This window comes from Pan troglodytes, chromosome 4, assembly GCF_028858775.2.
Source record: "Pan troglodytes isolate AG18354 chromosome 4, NHGRI_mPanTro3-v2.0_pri, whole genome shotgun sequence".
NCBI classification, from domain to species: Eukaryota; Metazoa; Chordata; class Mammalia; order Primates; family Hominidae; genus Pan; species Pan troglodytes.
In genome coordinates, this window is record NC_072402.2 from 126192122 (window position 1) to 126218497 (window position 26376).

General features: G+C 35.3%; 1 protein-coding gene across 1 annotated transcript in view; it reads right to left on the minus strand.

Moving 5' to 3' along the window:
- FBN2 (fibrillin 2) overlaps positions 1–26376 on the minus strand; it is a 279981-nt gene that overhangs the window by 166444 nt on the left and 87161 nt on the right. Inside the window, exon 7 of the mRNA XM_016953727.4 lies at positions 21782–21907. Within this exon, the coding sequence (XP_016809216.3) occupies positions 21782–21907 (126 nt within the window). The remainder of the gene's footprint in view (positions 1–21781; positions 21908–26376) is intronic.

Consider the following 26376-nt stretch of genomic DNA (forward strand, 5'->3'; position numbering starts at 1 on the left):
TTCGGGAGTTAATCAGAAGAAAGAAAACAGAGAATGATTAGGGATAATTCCAAAGTTTGATGTGAACAAGAAGGAAAAGCGAGGGCAGTTACCCAAGGAGAAGATAGAAAGGGAAGGATATTTTTTAGAATGATGGAAAACACCAAGGGTTATGCAGAGGATGAAAGCCTGTGGTCTGTCACATTATATCATTATTTTTGCATTATTTCAGGATTTTACTATAGTACAATATATATTCTTTCTTGTCCCTCTTTTCTATTGTTATTAGTCTAAGGAAATACATTGAAAATAGTCTTTGTTATCATTAATAGGAACTAAGGGAACTTTTTAATTAAGAGCTTTTTGTTCACTTAGGCTGAATAATTGCATTTTTGAAAGGCTACTACTGCAGCAAAGTAATGAAAGGTTCCCTTTTGGCCTGAAATCAATACTGCATCTTTCTAAACACTAATTTGCAGTAACTCAGGCATGAAGTAATAATGGTGGCAAGAGGCAGCTCCATCACAGTGCTTTTTAACATTATAACAGTCTGAAAGCTATCTCTATTTCAAAATACATAAAAGTTACTGATAACATAGTCAAACAATATGAGTTTGAATATTTGGTCTGCATTCCAAAGCAAATATTTCTTGGAAGGCATAGCTGTTTGCCAGCAGTAGTTTTTCTTTCTCTCTTTTCCTTTTCCTTTTTTTTTTTTTCTCTCTCTCTCTGTCCCTCTGTCTTTTTCGGGGGGAGGTAATTTACTCAAGTGGAAGTATTTTGTCACCTTTTGTTAGTCCAAATTTAAGACACATTAGGACAAACTTCAAACTTAAAACATAGACCTTTAAGACAAGTGAGATCAAGTTATTTATGTTTTAAAATACTGAAGACTTAACATGATGACACTAAGCTTTACAGGGGAATATTTTTTAACAATTAAGTGACAAGCTGTGAAAACCATGTCCTCCAGAAAATTTCTTTCATCCAATTTCCTCACTTTTCACAATTGCCCTAAACATTTTAAATAAAGGGAATTTAAATTGAAAGACTCCCTTAATGTTGGGCAAAATCTAAAATTTCAGCAATGCAAAAGTCAGGAAATTCCAAAGTTACATTTACTATACTTATTTGAACTTGGCAAAGCTGCAAGAATTTAGAATTTGGAATGTAGTATTTAATAGGGAAAATTTAATATTTTCCCATTAAGCATCAGTACATGAAGGTGTGATCATAAAATCCTGAGGATTTTAAAATGAATTTTTGCATAATGCAGTAAGAACATTAATTTAAGAAGTATTGATCTTTTATCAGTACTCTGAGGATGCATCTAAAAATCATTTATTTTGTATCTTCTAAATAAATGGCACCAAATGAAAAAGAAATCCACCCTACATTCCACTATAGAATTATCATATAAAAGAGCATTAGCCTCTGTGTTTTTCATACTTAATACCATAAAAAGAAAGAAACTCAATGAAAATGGTACCCTCATTCACTGAGACACATACATGCGCAATTTTTATGAAGAATGTTAATCTTCAAATTCGTAGAGTTGAATTTTCTCATTATTGGTTGATTTTCTTATTCTCTTGACAGTTTACATTCATATGTACCCTATTTAAATTTAAAAAGTAGCTGCACATATATTGAACTACATAGACCTAGCTGTGTATATGCATAAAGTAGGTCCTGTACGTGTGAAGGTGTGAGTAGGAAGAAGTCACTCCTAAGGCTTTGCCTGTAAACCACACACTTTGATGTTCTCAGTGGGGTGATGGAATTGCATAAACCCAACAAGCCATTCACTGGCATTCTCTATGCAAAACGACAAATTCAAAATAGCTGAATGGGGAGACTACCAATTCTGTGGCTGAACCTCATTAGGACCACACTAACTATGCTAATACAGCACAGACACATTCACATTACACATCTGGACAATTCTCAAGTGCGCCCACACACTTCAGAGATCTTCACCGAGACTTCGAAAACCTTCATATTTGAAATTCCCTTTTCCTTAAGTTACTCAGAGCACCTGCTGTTTGATGATTTATGCAAAAGTTAAACTTTTGCCTGTAGACTTAGGACGATAAGTCATGAAGCTGAAAGTGTTTTGAATAGTTTCATGTCAACTGAGAGAATATATGGTAAATGGGTATTTGAAACTGCTAGAGTGCAAGCAGAAAGCAACTATTTCTCCCACTGCTGTTTTGCATATTCTCTCTTGACCAGTTCTTTCTTGACCCTAGGAAATCTCATGCAGTTCACACAGGTTTTCCAATCCCCTTCAGATAAATAAAATGTAACAAATCTAACAGTCTAATCTTTCGTTCAGTTAAAGCTTCCCTTCTTCCTAGGGTGAGCATCCCCCAGGCTCAGAAGCCCTCAGTAATGAAGGGGCATGGTGTCTTCTTTCTTCTATCTTTCCAGTCCTTTCTTTCTAGCTGGTAACTACTATGAGCACTTTCAAGGTTGCAGTAAGGACGTGAGAGGACAGGTACTAGGAACGAAGATCTTTCTTGATTATGGAGCTATAATCTCCTGGACTTTTCCTTCCCAGTCTCCTTTGTTGGTGCTTTCTCATCTCCTGCACCTCTAAATGTTGAAATGTTCTAGGGCTCAGCACTTGGACTTCTCTAGCAAAATGCCTCCCCTGACTGACTTTATCCAGTCTCATGGCTTTAAAGACCAACTCTAAGTTGAAGACTTCCAAATTTATATTGCCAACCTTGACCTTGCCCTTGAACTTGACTCATATATGCAATTAGAAATATCTATCTAGCTGTCTAACAGATGTCTCAAATTAACCCTCTAAAACTGAGCTCCTGAGATGGAGGTGGGACCCCTTGTAGGGGCCTGAGCTTCTGCCCACCCCCCTGCCACTGCCCCACCAAGCATGGAAATAAAAGATAATCTTGAGTTCCTTCGAGAGAAAGTCCAGGCACATAGCTAGTCCTGAGAAGTAAATGAGCAACTTAATAAGCAAGAAGGTACTAGTAGCTTAAAACAATAACCAAGGAAGTTAGAATAATGAGATTTTTGTTCTCTATAGAAACTAAATATAGCACCTTACCATTATATCCCTGAGTTGTTTTTCAGAAACCCTGACCCCCACCAAAAGGATCTGCTGGCACACAGACCTCAGACCAAGGGGAACTGAGGACTGAACTCTGACCGCCATTCTTTCTTCTAAAGTTCTTCTTGAGGCACCTGGAGAAAGCCATGCCCGCGTGCCAGAGCTAACATTCTTTTCTGCTGATTTCAATTTTAAATAAAGCTGCTCTTTATTAATCAATTGCAAATTGGAAAATATTTGGCTCTACCTATGGTCTGTAAGCCTCTGGTTCAAGATACCCAGCCTCTTTCAGTCAAACCAATGTATAAGCTCCATGTATTGACTTAGGACTTTGCCTGTAACTTCTGCTTTCCTGCCTTTAGAAATCCTTACCTATAAGCCATTGGAGAGTCCGGGTCTGAAGCACGAGCTGCCTGATTTTCCCTGCTGGGCACCCTGCAATAAATGCCTCATTTTCTTTTGCTGCAATCTCGATGCCAGTGTTTGGCTTACCTGCATTGGGCAGGTGAACCCAAGTTCGGTGCGGTAAACATTCCTGATAACTTTTCTCCTCGCTATGATCTCCCCACAGATGTTCTCCATCTCAGTTAATGGCAATTTCAACCTTCAGTTCTACAAACTTTGAAATTACTCAATTCTTTTCCTCTCCTACCCCACAACTGATCTGTCAACAAATTCTTCTGGCTCAGCCTTCATAATACATCTGGAATTCAACCACTTCTCATCACTTTTACCACAAAAACCCCTGGTCCAAGCTACCATCAAGTCTCACTTAGATTATTGCAGGAGCCTCCCAAGTGGTCTCCATGCTTCCCCACTTTGTTTCCTTATTATCTTGTTACTACCCAGCAGCTGGAGTAAACCTTCCAAAATGAAGGTCAGAATATTATACTTCTTAACTGAAAAGCTCTAACAGCTCCCATCCTTGAGAATTCAAACTAAAGTCCAAAGTATGCACTGTGGCTGGCAAAGCCCCTCCCCATTTGGTCCTGGACTACATCTCTAAACCCATCTCTTACTAATTAATCTCCTCCTTAGTGCTCAGCTCCAGTCACACTGGACTCCTAATGTCATCCCCTAGATACCTCAGGGGTGCCTCTACCTCAGGGGCACTGCACTTGCTGGCCCCCATCAGGAATTCAGCCCTGGCTTATCACTTTACTTCCTTCAGATCTTTGCTGAAATAAGGCCATGTCAGTGACTTTCCCTGGTTGCCTGTTTAAAATTCCACACCACATTAGCATTTTATAAGCTCTCATCCTGTTTTATTTTCTTTCTGACATAGCACAGACTTTAGTTGTTTACTGTCTGTCTCTTGCCTCTACAATGTAGCCTTTATGAAAGCAAAGATTTTGATCTGTTTTGTTCATTACTCTATTCCCAGGGTCTAGAACAGTGACGGAACTCCGTAAATATATTTTTGTATGAGTGATTCTGGTATCAGTGCCATCTGGGTGTGGCAGGTCCAAAGCCTAGTGTGTTTTGAGAATCCTCCTAATCCTTAGGTCTCTCACCTCTCACGGATGATTCTAGGGATAATAACTCCTCTACCTGACCACTCTCATTGGCCCCAGGTTCCTGACAGCTTATCCTCATGCTGGGATCAGCCACCCTCCAGGTAGTTGCATGGACAGAGCCCCTCTCAGGACAATTCAACTCATCTCTTTTCTGTGAGGCCCTCACCTGGCAGATGAGAAACTCACATGTCCTCTGCCTTTCAAACTCTGGAAACGCAGAACAGCCTTTCCAGGTGTGAGTCAGGCTGTACTCCTTACCTTCTCCCTCTCCCACACTCTAGTTCATGGATGACACTTTTCAAAAAAGATCCCCAATACCGTTCTCTTCAATCTCCTTAAGGATTCTCTTTTTACACAGCTTGGGGGTGAGCAATGGGCCACTAAAGGCAAAACAATCCTCCCCTTCCTTTCGTCACTTCTGTTCTCCCTCCTCCCACTCCTACTGCCCACCTGCTATACAAATACTGAAGACAATGGTTTACAGTATAGCAGTATTCCTAAAAAAACCTCAAATGAAATTTTAATTATCTTCTTAAAGAGGAACAGATTTGAGAATATATTTTATTCATGAAATCCACACCATTTTTAAATTCCAGGTAGAAATATTAATATTTAATTAACTACCCATTGCAAATAGTGTTTATATATACTAGCATAAAGGATCTATACACAATGTAACATTATACTTTGTGGAAAAAAACATCAAAATAACAATCTTCCACCTTCAAACAAGGAAAATGAAGACATAGAATATTTTAAAATGTATAATCAAAATTCACATTAATGCCAGGATACTATACTTCCTGTTTTGCTTTACTTGTTAATTATGAGAAATATTTTTTCTATCATAGTAAATTAAGAAAAACATTCCATGTGGGAGAAAAATTATGATAATTTAATTTGTGAAAGATGATATGCTACGAGTTTATTAAGTTGAATTAATTTCTAAGCCTACAATTAAATTTTTACAGTATGGTTTCACTAACGCATAAATGAGAACTTTTTTCTTTTGCAAATTTCAAGTTTTCTGTTACAAAACATCTTCAAGGACTACAAATCTGTTGTACTTAGAATTCAACAAAATAAGAAAGCAACCTCTGAGACTTTTTTCACATATCATTTAAAGCACTTTTTTTATTCTTGCATTTCCTTTCCTGTGAGTTACCTTCTAATATTTTAGTTATTTTTCTGTTATGTGTTAGCCATTTTCTTTACCTATTTCTAGGGGTTTGCCTTTAATTTAGCCATTTGCCTTCAATATTACTTGCAAATATTTTTTCTTTGGCATTTTTCTTTTGACATTCTTTTTGATGTCTTTGCCAGTAGTTTTTTCATTTTTCATTTTTTTAAAACTTTTATGTAGTTGAATATATCATTTATTTTCTTTTATAATTTCTGGATTTTGAACATAAAATAATTCTCTTATGTTGTATTATTGTACATTTATTGTTCTATTTAAAATTTAAGTCTTTACTTTTTTGTTATATTTGGCTTACTTCCTTATGTTTTACATTCATATTTCAAACATAGCATTATGTTTAAAGCACTTTCTTTCTTGTTCAAGTTCGTGTCTAAAACAGAACCTATTTATGTCTAAGCCTATAGCAGTAGTTGCTTATATGTTTTCTCTTGCAAAATCATACTGAAAAAATAAAATACAGGCCAGTGAGGTGGCTCACGCTTGTAATCTCAGTACTTTGGGAGGCCGAGGCGAGTGGATCACTTGAAGTCAGGAGTTCAAGACCAGCCTGACCAACATGGTGAAACGCTGTCTCTACTAAAAATACAAAAATTAGCCAGGTGTGGTGGCACATGCCTATAATCCCAGCTACTCGGGAGGCTGAGGCAGGAAAATCACTTGAGCCTGGGAGGCGGAGGCTGCAGTGAGCCGAGATCACACCAGCACCACTGCACTGCAGTCTGGGCGACAGAGTGAAACCCTGTCTCAAAAATAAATAAATAGATAAATAAATAAATAAATAAATAACACAAAATACTGATTGCAATAGCATGAACTTCTTTTCAAGTGCCACACTGACTCATATCCCATGTAGTATACAGGTAGACAAACTCATAAACATAGAACAATCTGAAATGATTTGGATAATGTTGAGAGAATTTCATGTCTTCTAATTTCAGGAATGCCCAGGTTTTAACAGCAGTCTAGACAATAGTAGAGAAGATTAGAAAGAGAAGTAATATAATGAAGAGTAGAAAAAATAGGAGGTGATAGTTGGGAATAAGTAAGGTAGATCTACAAAGAAAAACAGTAGAGCCAAATTTATTGTTATCTTAGTGGGCCATTCCTTTCCCTTTGGAACTTTCTGGCAAAAATAATAAGATCCTGAGTTCCTGTTTGACAACACTTACTTTAAGAATTAAAATCGCTTTCTAATACAGCAGTCCCTCCTCTGGGAAATATGTTCCATGACCCTCAATGGATGCCTGAAACCATGCATGGTACTGAACCTGATTGCTGTCAATCAGGAACACGTTTCTGTTCACGTCTTCTATCCACAAATTTCATGCTTTTTCCATTTTTAACTAAGTGCTTAACATGTACTGTCGCCATAACTTTTGCAGTTTGAGGTACAACAGCAAAACCAGCACAAATTTCTTCTTCCCTCTTCGCAATTACACAGATAAAAATCTATTCTTACTGTAGAGCTTAGTAACTTTAGCATATGATTTTTTTGCCTTATTAAGTCAAGAGCTTTCATCTTTTCATTTAAAAGGGGGCACTTTACAGTCTCTCTTTGATATATCTGAATCATTACCATCACTACTCTAGCACTTTGGGGCATTATTAAGTAAAATAAGGGTCACTTGAATACATGCGCTAAGATACTGTGACAGTGAATCTGATAACTGAGGCAGCTACTGAGTGACTCCTAGGCAAGGAGTGTCTGCAGCATGGATATGCTGGACAGATGGATGAGGCACGTCTCCAGCACAAGATGTTATTACCTTACTGAGAATGGCACGCATTAAAACATATGGATTATTTCTGGAATTCACCGTTAAGATTTTTGGATTGTAGTGGACAGCAGGTACCTGAAACTGTAGAAAGTGAAACTGCAGATAAGGGGACTACTGTAATAATAATGATGATAATGATAAATCTTACAATAACATGTCCCAAACTCCAATCATTGAAAACTTCACCTCCATACCTATTGAAATACCCTGAATCATTTAAATTATATCTTTCTTAATATATTTCTACATGTATACTTATTTTAAAAATTTTATATGAACTTTGGGATAATCAATAATATTTTCAGGAATAACATTCATAAACACATAGTTTTGATGCACTGGTTGTATTTTTTCTTAAATTTTTTCTTATAGCTTATTACTATTAAAATAAAACCTATTTGTCCGTGGGCCACTTAAAATCAACTAGCCAGTCACTAAGAAAATAGTGGTAAAATTAAGTAAAATTGACACCATTTGAAATACAGAGTAAGAATAGTGAAATCAAGAACAGGAGTTGGCAAACTACAGCCCACAGCCTGTTTTTGTAAGTAAAGTTTTACTGGAACACAGCCTCACTCATTCGTTTTTACTGTCTATGGTGGATTTTGCACTACACTGGCAGAGCTGTCTATTTGTGACAAAGACAGTATGACCTGCAAAGCCTACAATATTTACTATCTGGCTCTTCACAGAAAAGTCTGCCAAGCCCTGATCTAGAAGAACTGCATTTAGTGTTCGGATCTAGAAAGACTGCATTTAGTGACTGGCTCGATGATTTTAGGTGGTCTGTGGACAAATAAATTTTATTTTAATAGTCATAAGTGATTAAAAAAAAGTTTTAATAAAACTAGTATTTTATTTTGACCTGCATTTAGGGTGTTGTATTAGTCTGTTTTCACACTGCTATAAAGAGCTGCCTGAGACGGGGTAATAGATAAAGAAAAGAGGTTTAATTGACTCGTAGTTGTGTATGGCTACCGAGACCTCAGGAAACTTACAATCATGGCAGAAGGAGAAGAGGCACATTTTACACAGCAGCAGGAGAGTAAGCCTGAGACTGAGCAAGAGCAGGGAAAACTGCCTTATAAAATCACCAGCTCTCATGAGAACTCACTCACTATCATGAGAACAGCAGTGGGGAAACCACCCCCTGATCCAATCACCTCCCACCAAGTCCTTCCTTCAACATGTGGAGATTATGGGGATTAAAATTCATGACGAGATTTGGGTGGAGACAAAGCCAAACAATAGATGCCTTAAAAAAAAGATGTTAGGGGTTTGCTCCAATTTAAAGAAATGAAACTGGAAATCAGAGCATTTGGGTGAGGTTTACACAACAATGGCAGGTCAGGAACTTATTTGGGAAACCACTTTCTAAAAGAATGCCTACTTCCTCTATCAGAGGATTGGAAAATAATGGTCAACATACAAGTTTGAAGTTAGACTGCAGTACTAAAAGGTAAATAATTTTTACGATCCTCTCTTTTACAAACTTGTTATAACGTTCAAATACTTAATATTGATTTTGCAACATAAGAGGTTTTTACTATAATCCTTAAAACAGGTAAGAACAATACAAAAAGCAATTTTCTTCTATGTAATGAAACATAATAGATTATTGTAATACGCTATTACTAATGGGAAAAGCAAAGCTTTGATTTATAGTCACATAGTCCCGGTAGCATTTCTGAGAATTTGGAAGATGAAACCTATAGCTGAAGAATATGTTTATGCTTCAGATTAGCATCAGCTATATAGCTAGTTAAATCAAGCTATGCAAAATTTAATTTGATAGCATACAGCTGTTGGTTAATAATGCCCAAATTCTCCTCTGCCGTTCACCAAAAGGCACAAACCTGCAACCCAACCCTTCATTTGTCCTATGTTAGCTGCTGCTAGACTGGGACAAAAATATACCTCAGATAGTTTTATAATTAAACTAGAAAATCCACAGTAATATGTGAAATATGAAACCACAGCCCTCTAGGAAAATCAAAGCTTACATAAAAACATAGCAACTCACTCAGTATCTGCATGACATTAAAAGAAACCTTCTCATACTATAACTAAATTTGTTTATTTATATTGATTTTGTGTCTTCTAAAATAAGGGCTCTTTAAATAGCTGTCTTCTGGAAGCAGGTAAAACAACTACTGGCACATGGAGAAACCATTTACCTAACCTTGCGACCAATACAGCAGGTGACTAGAACTAAAATTCTCAGAATCCTTCATATTATCCTTAAAATATAATTATTTGTACTAAAATCCAGTAAAGGCAAAGTATGGATGAGAAACAGTATATTAAAATAAGAAAAGTTTGCATTAAGATAAGGGGATTTAGTCTGGGATTAAGAAAGAAAGATAATTCAAGCATTATCACAGCTTTCTTTATTTACATCCTGCCATAATATACTCCCAAGGATGCATCTAAAAGAAATGGCAGCCCGTAACATTTGTCTCCAGACCTTCATATATTTTTCAATGCCTGGCAGTGAATAAAGTGTATATATATATATATATATATATATATATATATATATATGGGCAGTAAGTGACAGCACTGGCGAGAACTGCAGTCTTGGATCTAGGTATTACATTTCAAGTTTTGTTACATTTTTATTTGACTACAGCAGGATTTCTTTAGAGTAGACTAATTTCTTTCAGGCACTGAGCCAAGGTAATTTGTGAGATGGAGAAAGGTTCTCTCTCTCTCTCTCTCTTCCTCCTACCCTTCTTCCCTGTCCCTCTCCTTCCTTCTTCCTCATTTTGTCAACAGAATATAAAGATACATATGAATATTATAAAACTTGCATTTTATTTTGGCCTGAATTATTGTTTTTTCATTTCTACTATGAAATGGCTATTACATGTTAAGCAAAATAAAAATTTATCAAGCAATTTTTTAGTAACTGAAAGGGAGGCAATATTTCAGATACCTTTTTCCTCTAATGGCAAAGTTCAACAAAATGTTCACCTGATCCTTTCATTCAGGGTAGAATAGGGTTTCCTATCATTAACACACATCTAATTTTATGTCTCTGAGAAAGATGTTTTGGAGGCTCTCAATTTTTCCAGTCATCTTTAGCAGACACTGAATTGCAAGAATCATGTGAATTACTTTACCATGCTTTTTTTTCATAATTTAAAAAAGAATTTAAACATTCAATGGCACTGGGGAAACAACATTGGTTCTCAGCATTTGGGAAATTTTTCCTGAATCCATCAAAGTGTAATTTCCTGACCACCGTCTTATGTTAAATAAATCAAGCCCTCTGGGTCTTAACTCTCCATTGCTGTAATTTAGGTGGAATTGGAGCAGGGGAATAAAAACAGGCTGAGACCAGTCAGGAATTAATGGATACCCTAGTTCCACATTTTCTCATCTCATGATAGACTTGGGGTCATTTCATTGCCTGTTAATACTTTCATCAGACTAGGCAAATATATGCTCTAGTAGGTCAACTGTGTTATTTTCAAGATTTTTGTTAGCTTTTTAAAAGAATTTATTTATTAGAAACTGTACTAAAAGTCATCATTGAAATTACACATCAGAACTCTTCCACAATTAATTTCTTTGCTATCCTTGTCTTTAACAAGGACCCAAAGTGTCAAATGCTTTATATGTTATGCATAAAAACCTTAAGCAGAAAAGACCATTATTATTCCTATTGTAAAGATGCAGGCATTAATTTTCTTGAGATGACACAATTCATATGGGGTGCAGCAGGAGCACAGATGGACATTTGGGTCCCAAATGTTCTCTTCCCTCCCCAAATTTATTTCCTTAATTTTACTGAAAACTTAAATTGTCATTTTTCTCTATAATTTTCCTCTTGTTACTGGGATAAAAATGTTTGAAAATAAAATAGATTTTTAAAAAGTTAAAATGTCATCTGGATATTTCAAACTTTGCTCCAGATTCACAATCCAGATCAAAGCCTGTCTTCACATGCCAAAGATTACCTTTTGCTGAATAATTTTCTTTTGGAATATGTATTTTTTCACAGATTTCATGTTCATGACAATGATGTTACCCACTGTGCCTCAAATAAAGAACTCTTTCTGGTCTAGACTTTTATAGAAACCTATGCGTGCAACTTTCCATGTAAACAGTTTTGTTTAGGTTGAAATTAAAGGAGTGACGTCACTTCAGTAATTCCCCATGAAATATGGCTGTTAGTTAACTAACACCGTCAAGGTGCTGTCCAAGTTGCTTAACACATGTGTTTTACTAGTGCACGCCATTTGTGGGAAGAAACTCAAATAGTTTAGATTGGCAACTTCTGATAAATATGCTAGGAGGTGCTAAGTGCTCAGTTTGCCTCGTATGTCAGCTCTGAGCTGCTGTTTGGCTGCCCCTCTGGAGTTACTATCACTCTTCCCCGCTGGTCTCACTTTCTTGGATGTGACGTTTCCATTTATGAAACACAGCATGGGCTTCTAAAAATCAGACTAAAAATATCATTGCTAGTATGCCCTTCCCAAATAGTTTATAAAGCATACATACTTCAAATTTCCATTTCACATTTTAACTGTTAATATATATTCTCCAAATGACTCTGCACTAAATTTCCAAACTACTCTATGCTCTGCCTCCCAACATAAATGTATCATAAAAAGCAGATTCCTTAGTGCAAAGAACTTTCATTGGATTACAAGTAATTGTCTATTTTATATGGAGAAAGATAGGAAAACGGTAACCCCAAGTGATGTCATTTTTGCTTAGCAAAAATAAGAAAAAGTCAGAAAAGGCTTTGATTCTTAAACCCAGTGGCTCCACTAAAAAAAAAAAACAAAAAAAGTATGGAAATATTTGCGGTATCTTCGTTTCTTCTGTATGATTTCCTAATCTGAACGATGTGTCCAGCGCCTCATGGAAGAGACATAAAAAGTAATCCAGAAGACTAAGTCCTTTAAGCCAGGGCAGAATCCCTTGGCAGTTATTCCCTCACCAATCTGGACAGAGGGCTGGGAGACACACAGTCCTGGGCTGAGGTGGAGATGTAGATCACTCACCCTAACTGCGGGGAATATCAAGCTCTTTGTTCCTCAATCAGGCACCCAGCAACAGTAAGCCAAAACAAGGCTCCAGCATGCTAACATTGCTATGACCTAAGCTGCTCACACAGAGATCTCTCGTGATAGAAATGTGAATGAGTCACCTTTTTGGTAATGAAGAGATCAAAAGACAGGACAGACATATTCCTTGGGAAAATCCAAATGACTCGCTCCAGGGTGGAGTTCATAGTCTACTTTGAAGAAGATACCTGGTACAACACTGCACAGAGTCTATGTACCTGAAAGTATGTTGAATACTACTCACAATGAAAAGAAATCGGGAAACAAATGCCCATCAATGGGAAAGCTGACAAACAAGCTATGGTATAGCTACATAATGGAATATTGTATCCCACTCTGAAGAATGAATTAGAGCAGCATGCAATTACATAGATCAATCATATCTTTATAATATGAAGTGAAAAAGTTAAATTCCACACAGCATTAAAACTCTTTTGTAACGTTTAACAACTGCAATAATGATTATGATGATGAATGGAGTATCTCTAGATTTAATAAAATTATCTAAAAATTAACAAGAAATTGTGAGATTCCTATACAAAGTGATGGTTATATGGGGGCCCCATAACCACCATGGGTAGATGTAGGTTATTGTCATGGTCCTAGCTTTTGGTTTTGGTGGTTTCATGGGTGCTTATTACATTGTAATAGCAAAGCAAAAGTAGGTAATGGATCAATAATAATAAGAACCATGAATCAAATACTATGATTAATACAATATTATGCACCTGAAAGAGAAAAGGGGAGCACCACATATAGAGAGAGTAGTCTAGATAGATAAATAGATAGATAAATAGTACGTATGTATGGATAGATAGATAGATAGATTGATTGATTGATAGACAGATAGAAAGACAGGAGAAATACTGAAATAAATAAATGAAAGCATCATAAAAAAGAAAAAGAAATTGATCTGTTTTTCTGTTTTGAAAGTCTTAATTTCAGTAGGCCATTTAGTTTGTTTGCAGTTGGTGACCAGGATTTTACTAGCTTTTTGTTTCAAAATGACTTAACAACATCTCTTTTCTTCATAATATGACTACTACAGGCTGGAATGCAGTGGCATGATCCCAGGTAACTGCAACCTCCGCCTCCTGGGCTTAGGTGATCCTAATGTCTCAAGCCTCCCGAGTAGCTGGGACGACATGCACATACTACCACGTCTGGCTAATTTTTGTATTTTTAGTAGAGACGGGGTTTCACCATGTTGGCCAGGCTGGTCTCAAACTTCCAGGCCTCAAGTGATCTGCCTGCCTTAGCCTCTCAAAGTGCTGGGATTACATGTGTGTGCCACCGTGCCCGGCTACATTCACCCATTTAAGTCTTGTATTTTTTCCAAAAGCATATTATAATCAGCTTCATTGTAATAACCATCTTTGATCTGTCCCTTAATGTCTGTTTTACTTTTACTTCAAGTCACTAAATATATTTTAATGAGATTTTTCTCTGACAGCAATTAATGGGAGGATCATTAAAATCAAGCACATTTCATTTGACACTCAAACTTTTATTGATTTATAAAAGTAATAGTTTTATGGTAAGTGAAAGGTCCCATATTTTCATCCCACATTCAGTAAGCTTTAGATGTGCATATATTGTCTACTTGGCAGCACATAATATGCCATAGATGTACCTACTGTTCTGGGGGATAAAGGTTGCAATGCCCTGTGACAGAGGCTCTAACAGCTTTGTATACATTGTTCCAGGGAGACAAGAGTTCTGGATGGAAATTCACTGAGGGCTCAAGAAAAAAACTGCCAAATAAATGGGTCTTCCCACCCCCAACCTTACTCTCTGTTTTAAATTTTTTGAATAGGTAATACATTTACATGGTTCAAAGTCAAAAACTTAGGTTAGGGCACGCAATGTGAAATCTCCTCTCCATTCCTTTTTCCAAGCCAGACAATTTCACCCCCAACAATATCCAATGCCACAGACTTTCTAGTCCTTCCATGGACATTCTATGCATTAACACACACACATACACACACACACTTTTTAATATTTTTTACGAAAATGTTTACAAATTGCCTTTGTCATGTAACAATATACCTTCAACATACGTTTATATCAATATATAAAGTGTCTGCTATCTTTTTGTAAGGATGAACAGTTTCCCACTGTGTGCATGTTTTTAATTGAATCAGTCCACTATCCTGTATATGTCTATGATATTTTGCTATTACAAAAAAAAAAGACAGAAGGAATAACCTTATTAAAATCCATCATTTCTTGATTATGAGTATAGACAAAACAACTTTTTAGAATTAAAACTAAGTGATTAAATATTATAGTATGGATATTTGTAATTTTGATAGATATTTCTAAATTGCCCTCTATATAGGGCACTTTTATACTCTTATCAGGAATTTGTGAGAGTGTCTATTTCTTAACACCCTCACCAATACAGTTTGCCATTAGAATTTTTATTTTATCAACATTTAGAAGTAAAAAATAGTGTCTCACAGTTTTATATTACACTCTCTTATTCTAAATACACTCTGCTTATATAAATAAGGATAAATATGTTTTTGCGAGTCACTGGTATTTCCCTTGCCATCAACAGTCAATTCATATCCTTGAACATTTTATTGGATATTTTCTTACTGATTTGTGGAATCTCTTTGTATTAGAAAAATTTGTCTTTCTGTGTGTTATGAGTTACAAATGCTTTTCCCAGTTTAGCATTTGTCTTTTTTTCTGGTTAGTAAATTTTTTGTTCTTTTATTGCCATGTAATTTATTTTATTTTATGTAACTGAATTTATTAATCTATTTCTCTATAACTTTTAAGTGGCCAACACACTGAAATATGCTTTCTCAGGTCTAAGGCTATATAAAAATGCTCATGATTATTTTTAGTATCACTTTCTTTTGTATACATAATATTTTATACAAAATTGTATAGATAATATTTGTATCTTTGATTCATTTAAAATTTATCCTGGTATAAGATGTGACACATAGATCCAAATTTATCTGTTTCAAATAATACCCTGTCATCTCAACATGATTCACTGCATATTTGATCTTTTCCCTTATTGATTTAAATGTCACAATTTCAACTTTTACTGAAATTTCTATTGTGTTTCATTGGGCTATTTACACGCTAGTACCATAGTAATTTAAATATTTTCGCTTTATAACATGTTTTAGTACCTAAAATGTCCTGTTCTCCAGTCTTTCAAATATTTTGCTGTCTTATCTTTCCATAGGAATAGTAAAGTACACTCTTGGCTATTTTAAAACTATTTCTTTAGACTATTGCTACTGACTCCTGTATTAATCCATTTTCACATTGTTATAAAGAGCTACCTGAGACTGGGTAATATATAAAGAAAAGAAGTTTTATTTTATTGGCTCATGGTTCTGCAGGCAGTACAGGAAGCATGGCTAGGGAAGCCTCAGGAAACATACAATCATGGTGGAAGGTGAACAGGAAGCAGGCACCTGGCCAGAGCAGGAGAAAGAGAGACAGAAGGGGGAAGAGCTACACACTTCTAAACAACCAGATCTCATGAGAACTCACTCCCTATCACGAGAACAGCAAGGAAGAAATCTGCCCCCATGATCTAATCACCTCCCACAAGGCCCCTCTTCCAGCACTGGGGATTACAATTTGACATGAGATTTGGGTGGGGACTACCTTCTGTGAACAAAGATAAAATTAGTTCAGTTCCACTTTCTTACCCCTACTTTTGTTTTCCAAGACCTGCAATTACAATTCTAAAGTCATAATGAATGGATTATTTAGGCACAGAATACATTTTAATTTAATTAACAGAAAATATAACAAAAATCCCTTAACTGAATATCTAACACATCAGCCAGAGAGGCGGCATAGAATACTTCAGAGAGAAACGTTTACTTTTTCAAGAATTAGCCCTCATGGGCTAACTTCTTAAAAGGCTCCATGGAAACCAGCTATTATGAGTGCAGTGCTTAAATTGGTCAATCCGGGGAGGGGGCCTGAAGCAGTAGATTTGGGTTGGAGCCAGTGAACTGCCAGGTCATACATCTGCAATCCCTGACCATACAAATAAAAAGTTCTCCCAACCAGGAAGGCTCAAGTGAAGAAACAGAAATGAAGGTCAAGGCTCTGTATTTTTTTGCCTTCATTTTTTCGGGGCAGACAGATGATGCTTTTTCCAATCATGCAGCTTATAATCTCTACAGCCAGTGCCAGGATCATTAAACTGGATCTACTTCCAGCCTTGGTAGATTCTGGCCAGGGTACTACCACAAAATGCAATGGGCAAAGGGAGAATGACACTCTTACTCCAACTGCTGTCTCCATGAGTTTCCCCATCAGTGCAGTCCCAGGCTGGGATGTGTGCCGCCTGGTCATCCAACACCTTTGTTTGCTCAATAGCACTGGCTAGGAGCAAAAGCTTTGGAGTCAATCTAGCACACTGGCATTCTGGCTCTTCTGTTTCTCATCCATATAATCCTAAGAAAGTTACTTGGCCTCTTTGTGCCTCAGTTTTTTCATCTCTAAGGTGAGTTAATAATAGTAACTAACCTCACAGCTCTGTGGTGATGATTTAATAAGATAACCCATGTAAAGTAGTTTAAATATTGTCTAGACTATAGAAAATGTTCAATTAATACAGCTTTTATTAATTTTATTTTGGTACATATATCCTGGTGGCAGAGTCAGGCAAGAAAAATAGTTCAGATACAATATGGTAAGTGAGGAATAAATTATTTGTGATGGGGGCAGAAAGCAGGTTTGAGTGTAGCACCCCTGACTTTCTTATTCAAGAGAGAGGGAATACGTATGTTTTAACTACAGTGTTATAAATTAAGCTAAGATGATTTTCATGGTTTTTAAATTTATGACCCAAAAAGTCTTATCTGTTTCCAATGTTAGCAATCCCCTTGCTTCACTCTCCATTTTAATGTGAGTTTTCCCCTTGAGAATGTTAATGGATTTATTTTTTATTTATTTTAAAATTAATATACTTTATGTAATATAAGAGCAAGTACTTTTCAGTTTAGTACAGAAAGTTTATTTTCCATGGTTTATCTAAGCAGAGTTGGAACAGCAGCAGAGGAGACTGTGCCAACAACTTTTATGAGTTTCATGAGCCTAAATAAATATATTTGTTGTCACAAGTCTCAAACAACAAAATGCTGTGTTAATGGAACAAAGCTGAAAACTCTTCAAACTAAATTGCAAACAACTATCTGCCACATAAAGAGCCATTTAAGGGAAACTTTCCAATACAATGATGCTCTTTTTCTGCCTCCCATGTAAGCCAGGAAAGAATAACTAGCTCAAGGAATGTTAACGAAGGTATAGTCTGGAAGGGAGGATCACGCAAGGACATCTGGCTCCTGCTTGTGCTTTAGCCACATGGACTGAAATTCAAACGAAAATATTTTATTGTACAAAAGAAAAACGCTGAGCTGTCTTTTAGTGTACCATTTCATATTATATTGATGTGTTCTCCTTCCCTTATTCATTTAAATTAAATGGATATTTAAATTAATGGATGTTTGAACAGAGGAAGTTAACTGAAACAACCTTCTCTTTGCATGTGAAGAAATGGTTTATTCCACCAAAGAATAATTTTATCCGCTGTATTACAGAATTAGGAAATCAGATTTGGGAACCAAACTGGCACAGCAGAAATAAACATGGCTGCAGTGACCATCATGAGAGGTTTTTTTGAGATCCGGGACCCTAATTGAGCAAAGGGGGATAATAACTGGTTCTCCTTAAAACAGACACACACACACAAACACACCACATACATACATACACACACAGAGAGAGAGGAAAAGGGAGAAATATGTATTTCTTTCTGCTTTGGGTTCAGATTTACAGCTTACCTAGTTGTCTATATCTGAATATGAGGGAAAAAAAGAGTCGCAGGAGAATCAAACAACATAAGCCTCCATGATAGATAGTGACAGACATGTTTCAAACATTAAGTTAGGAGATGAATGCTGCCCCCAGCATTAAAACATTTTTAATAAAAACTATATACGCTCAAACTTAATTTTTTGACAGAACAAGCCTTTCAGAGTAAGATTTCTGTTAAGAAGACATCACAGTGAATGAGCAGAAGACATTTCTTTCCTTCAGCTAAAAAGCAAAGGTTCCTGACATCAGAAGCATTACCTGCAGGTGACCAAAAAGGAACCATGACACAGAAGATATAAACATTTGAAACTGCATTTAATGTTTACATGCTCTTGGTCTCTCAATGGTAACCAAAGGAAAATCAAATTATTAACAAAACAAAAAATGTTAAGATGAAGCAAAAATTCCTTTGAGGAAGACCAGTAGCTTCTTTCCAAATTCAGTTTTAACTCTGGACCCACATTTTACCTTCCATTTGGACCTTCAGCCCAAGTCAAATAAACTAACTTATTATATATCCTACTCCCAATTAATCAACATATATTTGTTTGGAGCCTACTAAACTTTTCTAGGCTCTGGGATACAGCACTAAAGACAGAGGCTCTGTCCTGAAGGATCTCATTCAAGGGTTGGAGTGAGATAGTTAACAAACAAATACACACAGAAAATATCAATAACATAATGTTTAACGATTAATAAGCTAATTGCAGTTTCTTGTTAAGGATACCACCATTTTCCTAATTACTCAGACCCAAAATACTGAACTTACTTTTCTTATTTCTGAACAGACCTAGTAACTTAAAGACCAAAAAAGGTTTTTAAAGAGAATTTCATTGCTGTGTGAGCAGAAATATGAAATGTGCTACTGTAAAAACAGGAAGAACATCATCTTAAATCTGCCAATAGTACTATGTTTTATATTTGCACTGTAATTCACATAATAAATTAAAATATTTTACCTTTGATAGTTGATCAAAAGTAATTGCTACAGTTATATTTTTATTTAGAGCAAACATTACATTTATGGCAAGATTTTTACAGACACTACATTATCCATAAAACTGACTACAATTCAAAACCTGTCACTAAGTGTAGCAACTGTTTATAGTTTTTCCAGATATATTATACTACCGATTACATTAAATAGTTTTATATAAGCAAATATCACTTGTTCTTTTATATAAAGAAACAATATTACCCAAATAAAATTGAAAATAGCTGCTTTTAAGAAATATTTAAATAAATATGACTTATACACAAGGAAGGCCTTCATAAAACCTTTATATTTCAAATTCTAATCACTACTTCTTCCAATTCTGCTATTCCCCACCAATCCCAAATATTAAATCACATAATTATTTCTGGGCAATGGTTAAATGGATTTGGCTGCCTGGGCAGGAAGCAAAGAAAGGCACGACTGGATTCAGGGCTTTGGGTGGTGCCTAAGTGCTATCAATGTCCCTCTTTCCTAAAGAACATAGGCAAGTGGTGAATAAAGACTTGTACTGTCTTTCTCCCATGTCTGGCTTGGCTCTGTATGCTGCTTTGATGAAATGTAACGTAGAAAAGCCTCATTCCGTTTTTAACTAAGAAGAAATACATTGTTTGATGTGCATTAGAAATGTCACAACTACTATAATCAGTCAGTGGCTGTGCCTTCTCATCTATAATCAAACTTTGTTCCCAAGTACATCTAGTTTAGATATTAGTCCAGAAGTAAAAAGTGAAAGGGAGTGAGAAAAGTTTGAGCAACACAATCAAGTTACAAAAAGCCAGGAGAAAAAATACAAAAAGTGGCCAGGAAAAAGCAGCACAACCCAGAATTTCTGCAGATCCCTGAGTTTTTGGTCTAATGTGGGTGCTTCTTCAGGTAATTCAGATATTTTTTCATGTCTTCCAAGTGTTACTTTCACCTTTCCACTACAGGCTGACTTTGACTATCGACAGTGTATTTAAGTAGTATAAGACACTTGGGCATTCTTGTAAACAATTTCACAGAGAATTTATTTGGTCCTTAAAATAATCAACTATGTTTTTTTAAACTTTCTTCCTAGAGGGAGCATGAAATTAATTTGTAATGATATAAAATGTATATAACTATAACAATTAATTTGGAGCTAAGTATACATGAACCAGGGCAAATGAAAAAAAACAGGATAATACATGTCTCAAGGATTCATAAGATTACGGTTTCTGGCATTGAAACAATGGCATATGTACCCACATTCTATCTCTTATGAAATAATATAGTTCATACTGCTGTTTATCTTCTATAATTAAACTTTAGACTTTGCCTCTTCCCATTTTCTTTTTTACAAAGAGGAATGCAGCTGTTTACAACCAATCAACAAAAAATAAACTACTTTTGGCAAGAGAAAGAGCAAAAGACTTAATTTGACTTGATGATAATGCTTATGTCACAAAAAATGAGAACAGTTATACTCTATTGCCTTTAGAAAACTGCCTTAGATGAAATAAATTTATTTAAGTAACATAACTGAAAAGATAAACATTGTATCAAAACTACTAGAATCATCAAAACTATTCTAAATATCCATAATCATTGAAGCCACATGCACTTAGAAACTTCTTGAATTTTATAAAAATGATACAGGTTTTGATCACAGATATATATAACAAATAAATTTATTCTATTAAGAACTGCTAATGGAATTTACATTTCAATATTATAATCCATATTTAATATTGCAGAAAAGTATTAGGTTTTTTTGATATCTTTATTTGAGCAAGCTATTCTTTATTGAGATATTTGTAGTGGTAATTTTCAAACCCTTCCTGAATCAATAATCCATTTAAAAAAATTTGATGGCCAAACAATATTCAGTATACCAATTAGAGTATTTTATTTTATAATATATGACACGGTGCCAACTACTAACACATCATTTACACATGATACTGTATTTCACTTGGACTTCTTATTTCTATCTCAATTTTCGTTTTTGATATAACTTTATAAGTGAAATGGAAACCTACTTTATTAAGAAGAAACATAAATGGCTGGATTACTCCCATTCTCAATGCAACACAACTGAGATAACAAACTAGATGCAAATGCTCATTGACTCTTTTCAAATCAAACCCACTAAGGCTACAATACACAAACACAAAACTACTCTAGGCTTAAACCTATGCTTTCATAGTAGATAAAGAGTTTTAATTGTGACCAGTAGTCTTCAAAATTTCAAATGAAGTCCTGTTTTTCTTGCATTAAAGTCACAATTAGGCATGCTTCCCAAAGTAGAGAGACTCACCTTCACATTTCTGAGTAGTTTCACTCTGCTTGTGACCAGCAGGGCATCTGCATTCAAAAGAGCCCACTGTATTGATACAGTTTCCTCCTTGGCATATCCCTGGGATAGCCTGGCATTCATCAACATCTGCAAGAAGAAAACATTTTGAACACAGATGACACTGGTTTTCAGAATATCTATACTTTTTTTTACTATAAAAACTTTATATAAACATTCTTCTAAGAAACTCAGTTTTTCTCAAGAGAGTGGGGTTAGAGAAGTAAAACACCTTTGTATGCATATGTTTTAATTTATGTAAATGGTATCATGTTATATATCTCAGTTTGTTTCTTAATTTTCCTTTTAGAATTTTGTTTTTAAGATCCATCCTGTTGTGGGAAGTCAGGGACCCCGAATGGAGGGACCGGCTGAAGCCATGGCAGAAGCATGGAAATTGTGAAGATTTCATGGACATTTATTAATTCCCCAAATTAACACTTTTATCATTTCTTATGCCTGTCTTTACTGCAATCTCTGAACATAAATTGTGAAGATTTCATGGACATTTATCACTTCCCCAATCAATATTCTTGTGATTTCCTATGTCTGTCTTTACTTTAATCTCTTAATCCTGTCATCTTCGTAAGCTGAGGATGTAGGTCGCCTCAGGACCCTGTGATGATTGCGTTAACGGCACAAATTGTTTAAACGATATGAAATCTGGGCACCTTGAAAAAAGAACAGGATAACAGCGATGTTCAGGGAATAAGGGAGATAACCATTAGGTCTGGCTGCCTGAGAGCTGGGCGGAACAGAGCCATATTTCTCTTCTTTCAAAAGCAAATAGGAGAAATATCGCTGAATTCGTTTTCTCAGCAAGGAACAGCCCTGAGAAAGAGAATGCGTTCCTAGGGGGAGGTCTCTGAAATGGCTGCTCTGGGACTGTCTCTCTTTTACAGTTGTAGATAAGGGATGAAATAAGCCCCGGTCTCCCTTAGCGCTCCCAGGCGTACTACATGCCAGGACGAGGAAATTCCCGCCTAATAAATTTTGGTCAGACTGGTTGTCTGCTCTCAAATCCTGTCTCCTGATAAGATGTTATCAATGACAATGCATGCCCGAAACTTCATTAGCAATTTTAATTTCGGCCCGGTCCTGCGATCTTGCCCTGCCTCCATTTGTCTTGTAATATTTTATTACCTTGTGAAGCATGTGATCTCTGTGACCCACACCCTATTCGTACACTCTCTCCCCTTTGAAAATCACTAATAAAAACTTGCTGGTTTTGTGGCTTGTGGGGCATCACGGTACCTGCCGACATGTGATATCTCCCCCGGATACCCAGCTTTAAAATTTCTCTCTTTTGTACTCTTTCCCTTTATTTCTCAGACTGGCCAACACTTAGGGAAATAGAAAAGAACCTACGTGAAATAACATTGAATTATTGGGGGCGGGTTCCCCCATACATCCATACTGTTATGTGGACAATCTGTTGCTTTGGTTGGCTGCAGAACACTTAATGTGTTTCCTCTCCTGATCATGGGCACTTGGTTTATCTTTAGCTTCTCAAAACCTCAGTGAATGGTACAGTGAATGTCTCCACTACGTTTCTTTGTGGAATGACTATGGACATTGAGGACTCAGATTCTTTATCACTTTGCTGTAGACCCAGAGCAGAATTACTAGATCATAGGGTATAATGAATAAATAGTGTCCAGTGGTCCTTCAGAATGCCTGCAGGAGTCTTCATACCACTAGCAGTCTACACACCTCTACTGTTCATGAAGACTCCTGCATTTCTTCTTTCCTGCCAATACATGATATTACTATCCAATATCCTAATTTTCTTTCTTTTTTTTTTTTAGACCAAGTTTTGTTCTTGTTGCCCAGGCTGGAGTGTGCAGTGGCGTGATCTTGACTCACTGAAACCTCCACCTCCCAGGTTCAAGCGATTCTCCTGCCTCAGCCTTCCTGAGTAGCTGGGATTACAGGCATGCACCACCATGCCCGGCTAATTTTGTATTTTTAGTAGAGATGGGGTTTCTCCATGTTGGTCAGGCTGGTCTTGATCTCCTGACCTCAGATGATCTGCCCACCTCGGCCTCCCATAGTGCTGGGATTACAGGCATGAGCCACGAGCCACCGTGCCTGGCCTCCAATATCCTAATTGTCTTGTATTGTAAAGGAATATTGTAATATTGTAAATATTGTAATATTTGTAATATTATAAATACCCTAATATTGTAAAGGAATACTAATTATTACTTTAGTTTTCATTTCTCTAATTACTAGCTCCTACACTTATTAGCTTTTTTATTTCCTCATGTGAAAGTTGTCTATATTCCTTGAACCCTCTTATATTGGAATTGTTGGAATTGTCGTCCTCTTACTCTAAATTTAAAATTTCAGTTTTAGACATTGAAATTATCATCCTATCCTTTAAATTGCCTATTAATTTCATCCACATAGGAACAGAAATCCTTAGTATTGACATAATAAAATTCACGAAGCGTTAATAAAGAATTTTCTGACTTTAAATGTAAAAGGAAGCTCTTCAGGTAAAATAAAAGTGAGATTAAAATTCTAACCTACACACAGAAAATGAAAAGCAGTAGGAATGGTAATATGTTAATAGAGATAAAATATATTTTCTTATTTTTTAATTAACCTTAACAGAATTGATTTTTCCAAGCAACAACAACAATAACGTATTTTGGATGTTATAACACATAGAAGTAAAAAGCATAACAACAATAACATGAAAAATTGAAGAGGTAAATGGTACCATTGTAAAGTTATTACATTATAAGTGAATTGGCATTATACTATTATACTATATAATAGTATAATTATACAGTATACTATATAGTATACTATATAATAGTATAATTATACAGTATACTATATAGTATACTATATAATAGTATAATTATACAGTATACTATATAGTATACTATATAATTATATAGTATACTATATAATAGTATACTATTATACTATAGCATTATAATATTATACTATTTGAAAATAGAATGTAGTAAGTTAAATATGTATAAACACTAAAAAATAAGCAGAGATATAGCTAATAATCCAACTGTGGAGATAAACTGCAATACAAGAATATACACTATTAATCTAAGAGTCAGGCAAAGAGAAAAAGAGTAACAAAGAAGAGGTGAGACAGACACGAGATAGTAAAATGACAGATTTAAACACAATAAAATTGATAATCATATGAGATGTCAGTGGTAGGAAAAATTCCATTAAAAAGTCTGATTGTCAGATTTTTAAAAAGCAAGACCCAATTTTAGGCTGTCTACAAGAAAACTCCTTTGACATCTTAAAAAGTAAAGAGATGAAAAAGATATATTAAGAACTCAATAAAAAAAAATCTGGAATGGCTATGTTAATACTATAAGTAGTACTCATCACGACAAGTAATATATTGTGTGGATAAAAATCGACATTGCATAATGACAAAGGGGTCAATTCATCAAGAAGACATGATAATGCTAACTGTGCATGCATGATTATAAAGCATTAAACTCCTGGAGCAAGGGTAATTTCAGCAGATAAAGCTGAAAACAGAAATAGATAACCTGCAAGTATGTGGAAATTTCCACATTCTTCTCTTAACTAAAAGAATAAGTAGACTGAAAATCATCAGGGATATATTAGACTTGAACCATATTTTCAACCAACTTGTCCTAGTTGACATTTATAGAATACTCCACCTCACTTAAGCAGAGCACACATTCTTATCAAGTGCCCACAGAATATTTACCAAGAAAGACTATATTCTGAGGCCGTGTAAAAGGTTCATTAAATGTAAAAGAAAGTTAAAATAATCCAAAATATGTTCTCCAAACACAACAGAGTTAAACTAGAAAGTAATAAAGGAAAAAATCTGGAACAACCTCAAATATCTGAAATTTAAACAATATACTTTGAAATAATGCACAGGTCAAAGAAAAAAATCACATGGAAAAATAGAACATATTTTGAATTAACTTAAAATGAAGATATACCATATCAAAATTTGCAGGATGCAGCTAAAGTGGTGCTTAGAGGTAAATGTATAGCATTAAAATGCTTATAGTACAAAAAGAGAAGCTTCTTAAATCAGTGATCTCAGTTTCCATATTAAGACATTTTAAAAAGAAGAGCAAATTAAACCCAAAGTAAATGGAATCAATAAAATAATGATGATAAAATACAAAAAAATAGAGATAATCAATTACTATAAAACCTGGCTTTTGGAAATACAAGTAAAAAAATCAGTTGATTTTTATAATAAACACTGTATATAAAAATAAATGTGAATTTACACAAATTTGTTACACTCTCTTCAAACTTACAAGCTTACATAATAGATTTATTAATGCTATATACTTAATTACAAAATAACATATCTCATTGCAACAAATGTTAAAGATACAGAAAATAGAAAATTAAAGAAATAACCATCGATATAAATTTGCTTCTGTCTTTTTAGACTTTTATTCACACATATTCAGGATGATGGTCTGTTTATTTAACAAGAATAAAACCATAGTATATGTGTTTTTCTGCATCTTGTTTTTCTTCATTATAAAATATTTCATGAACACATCTCT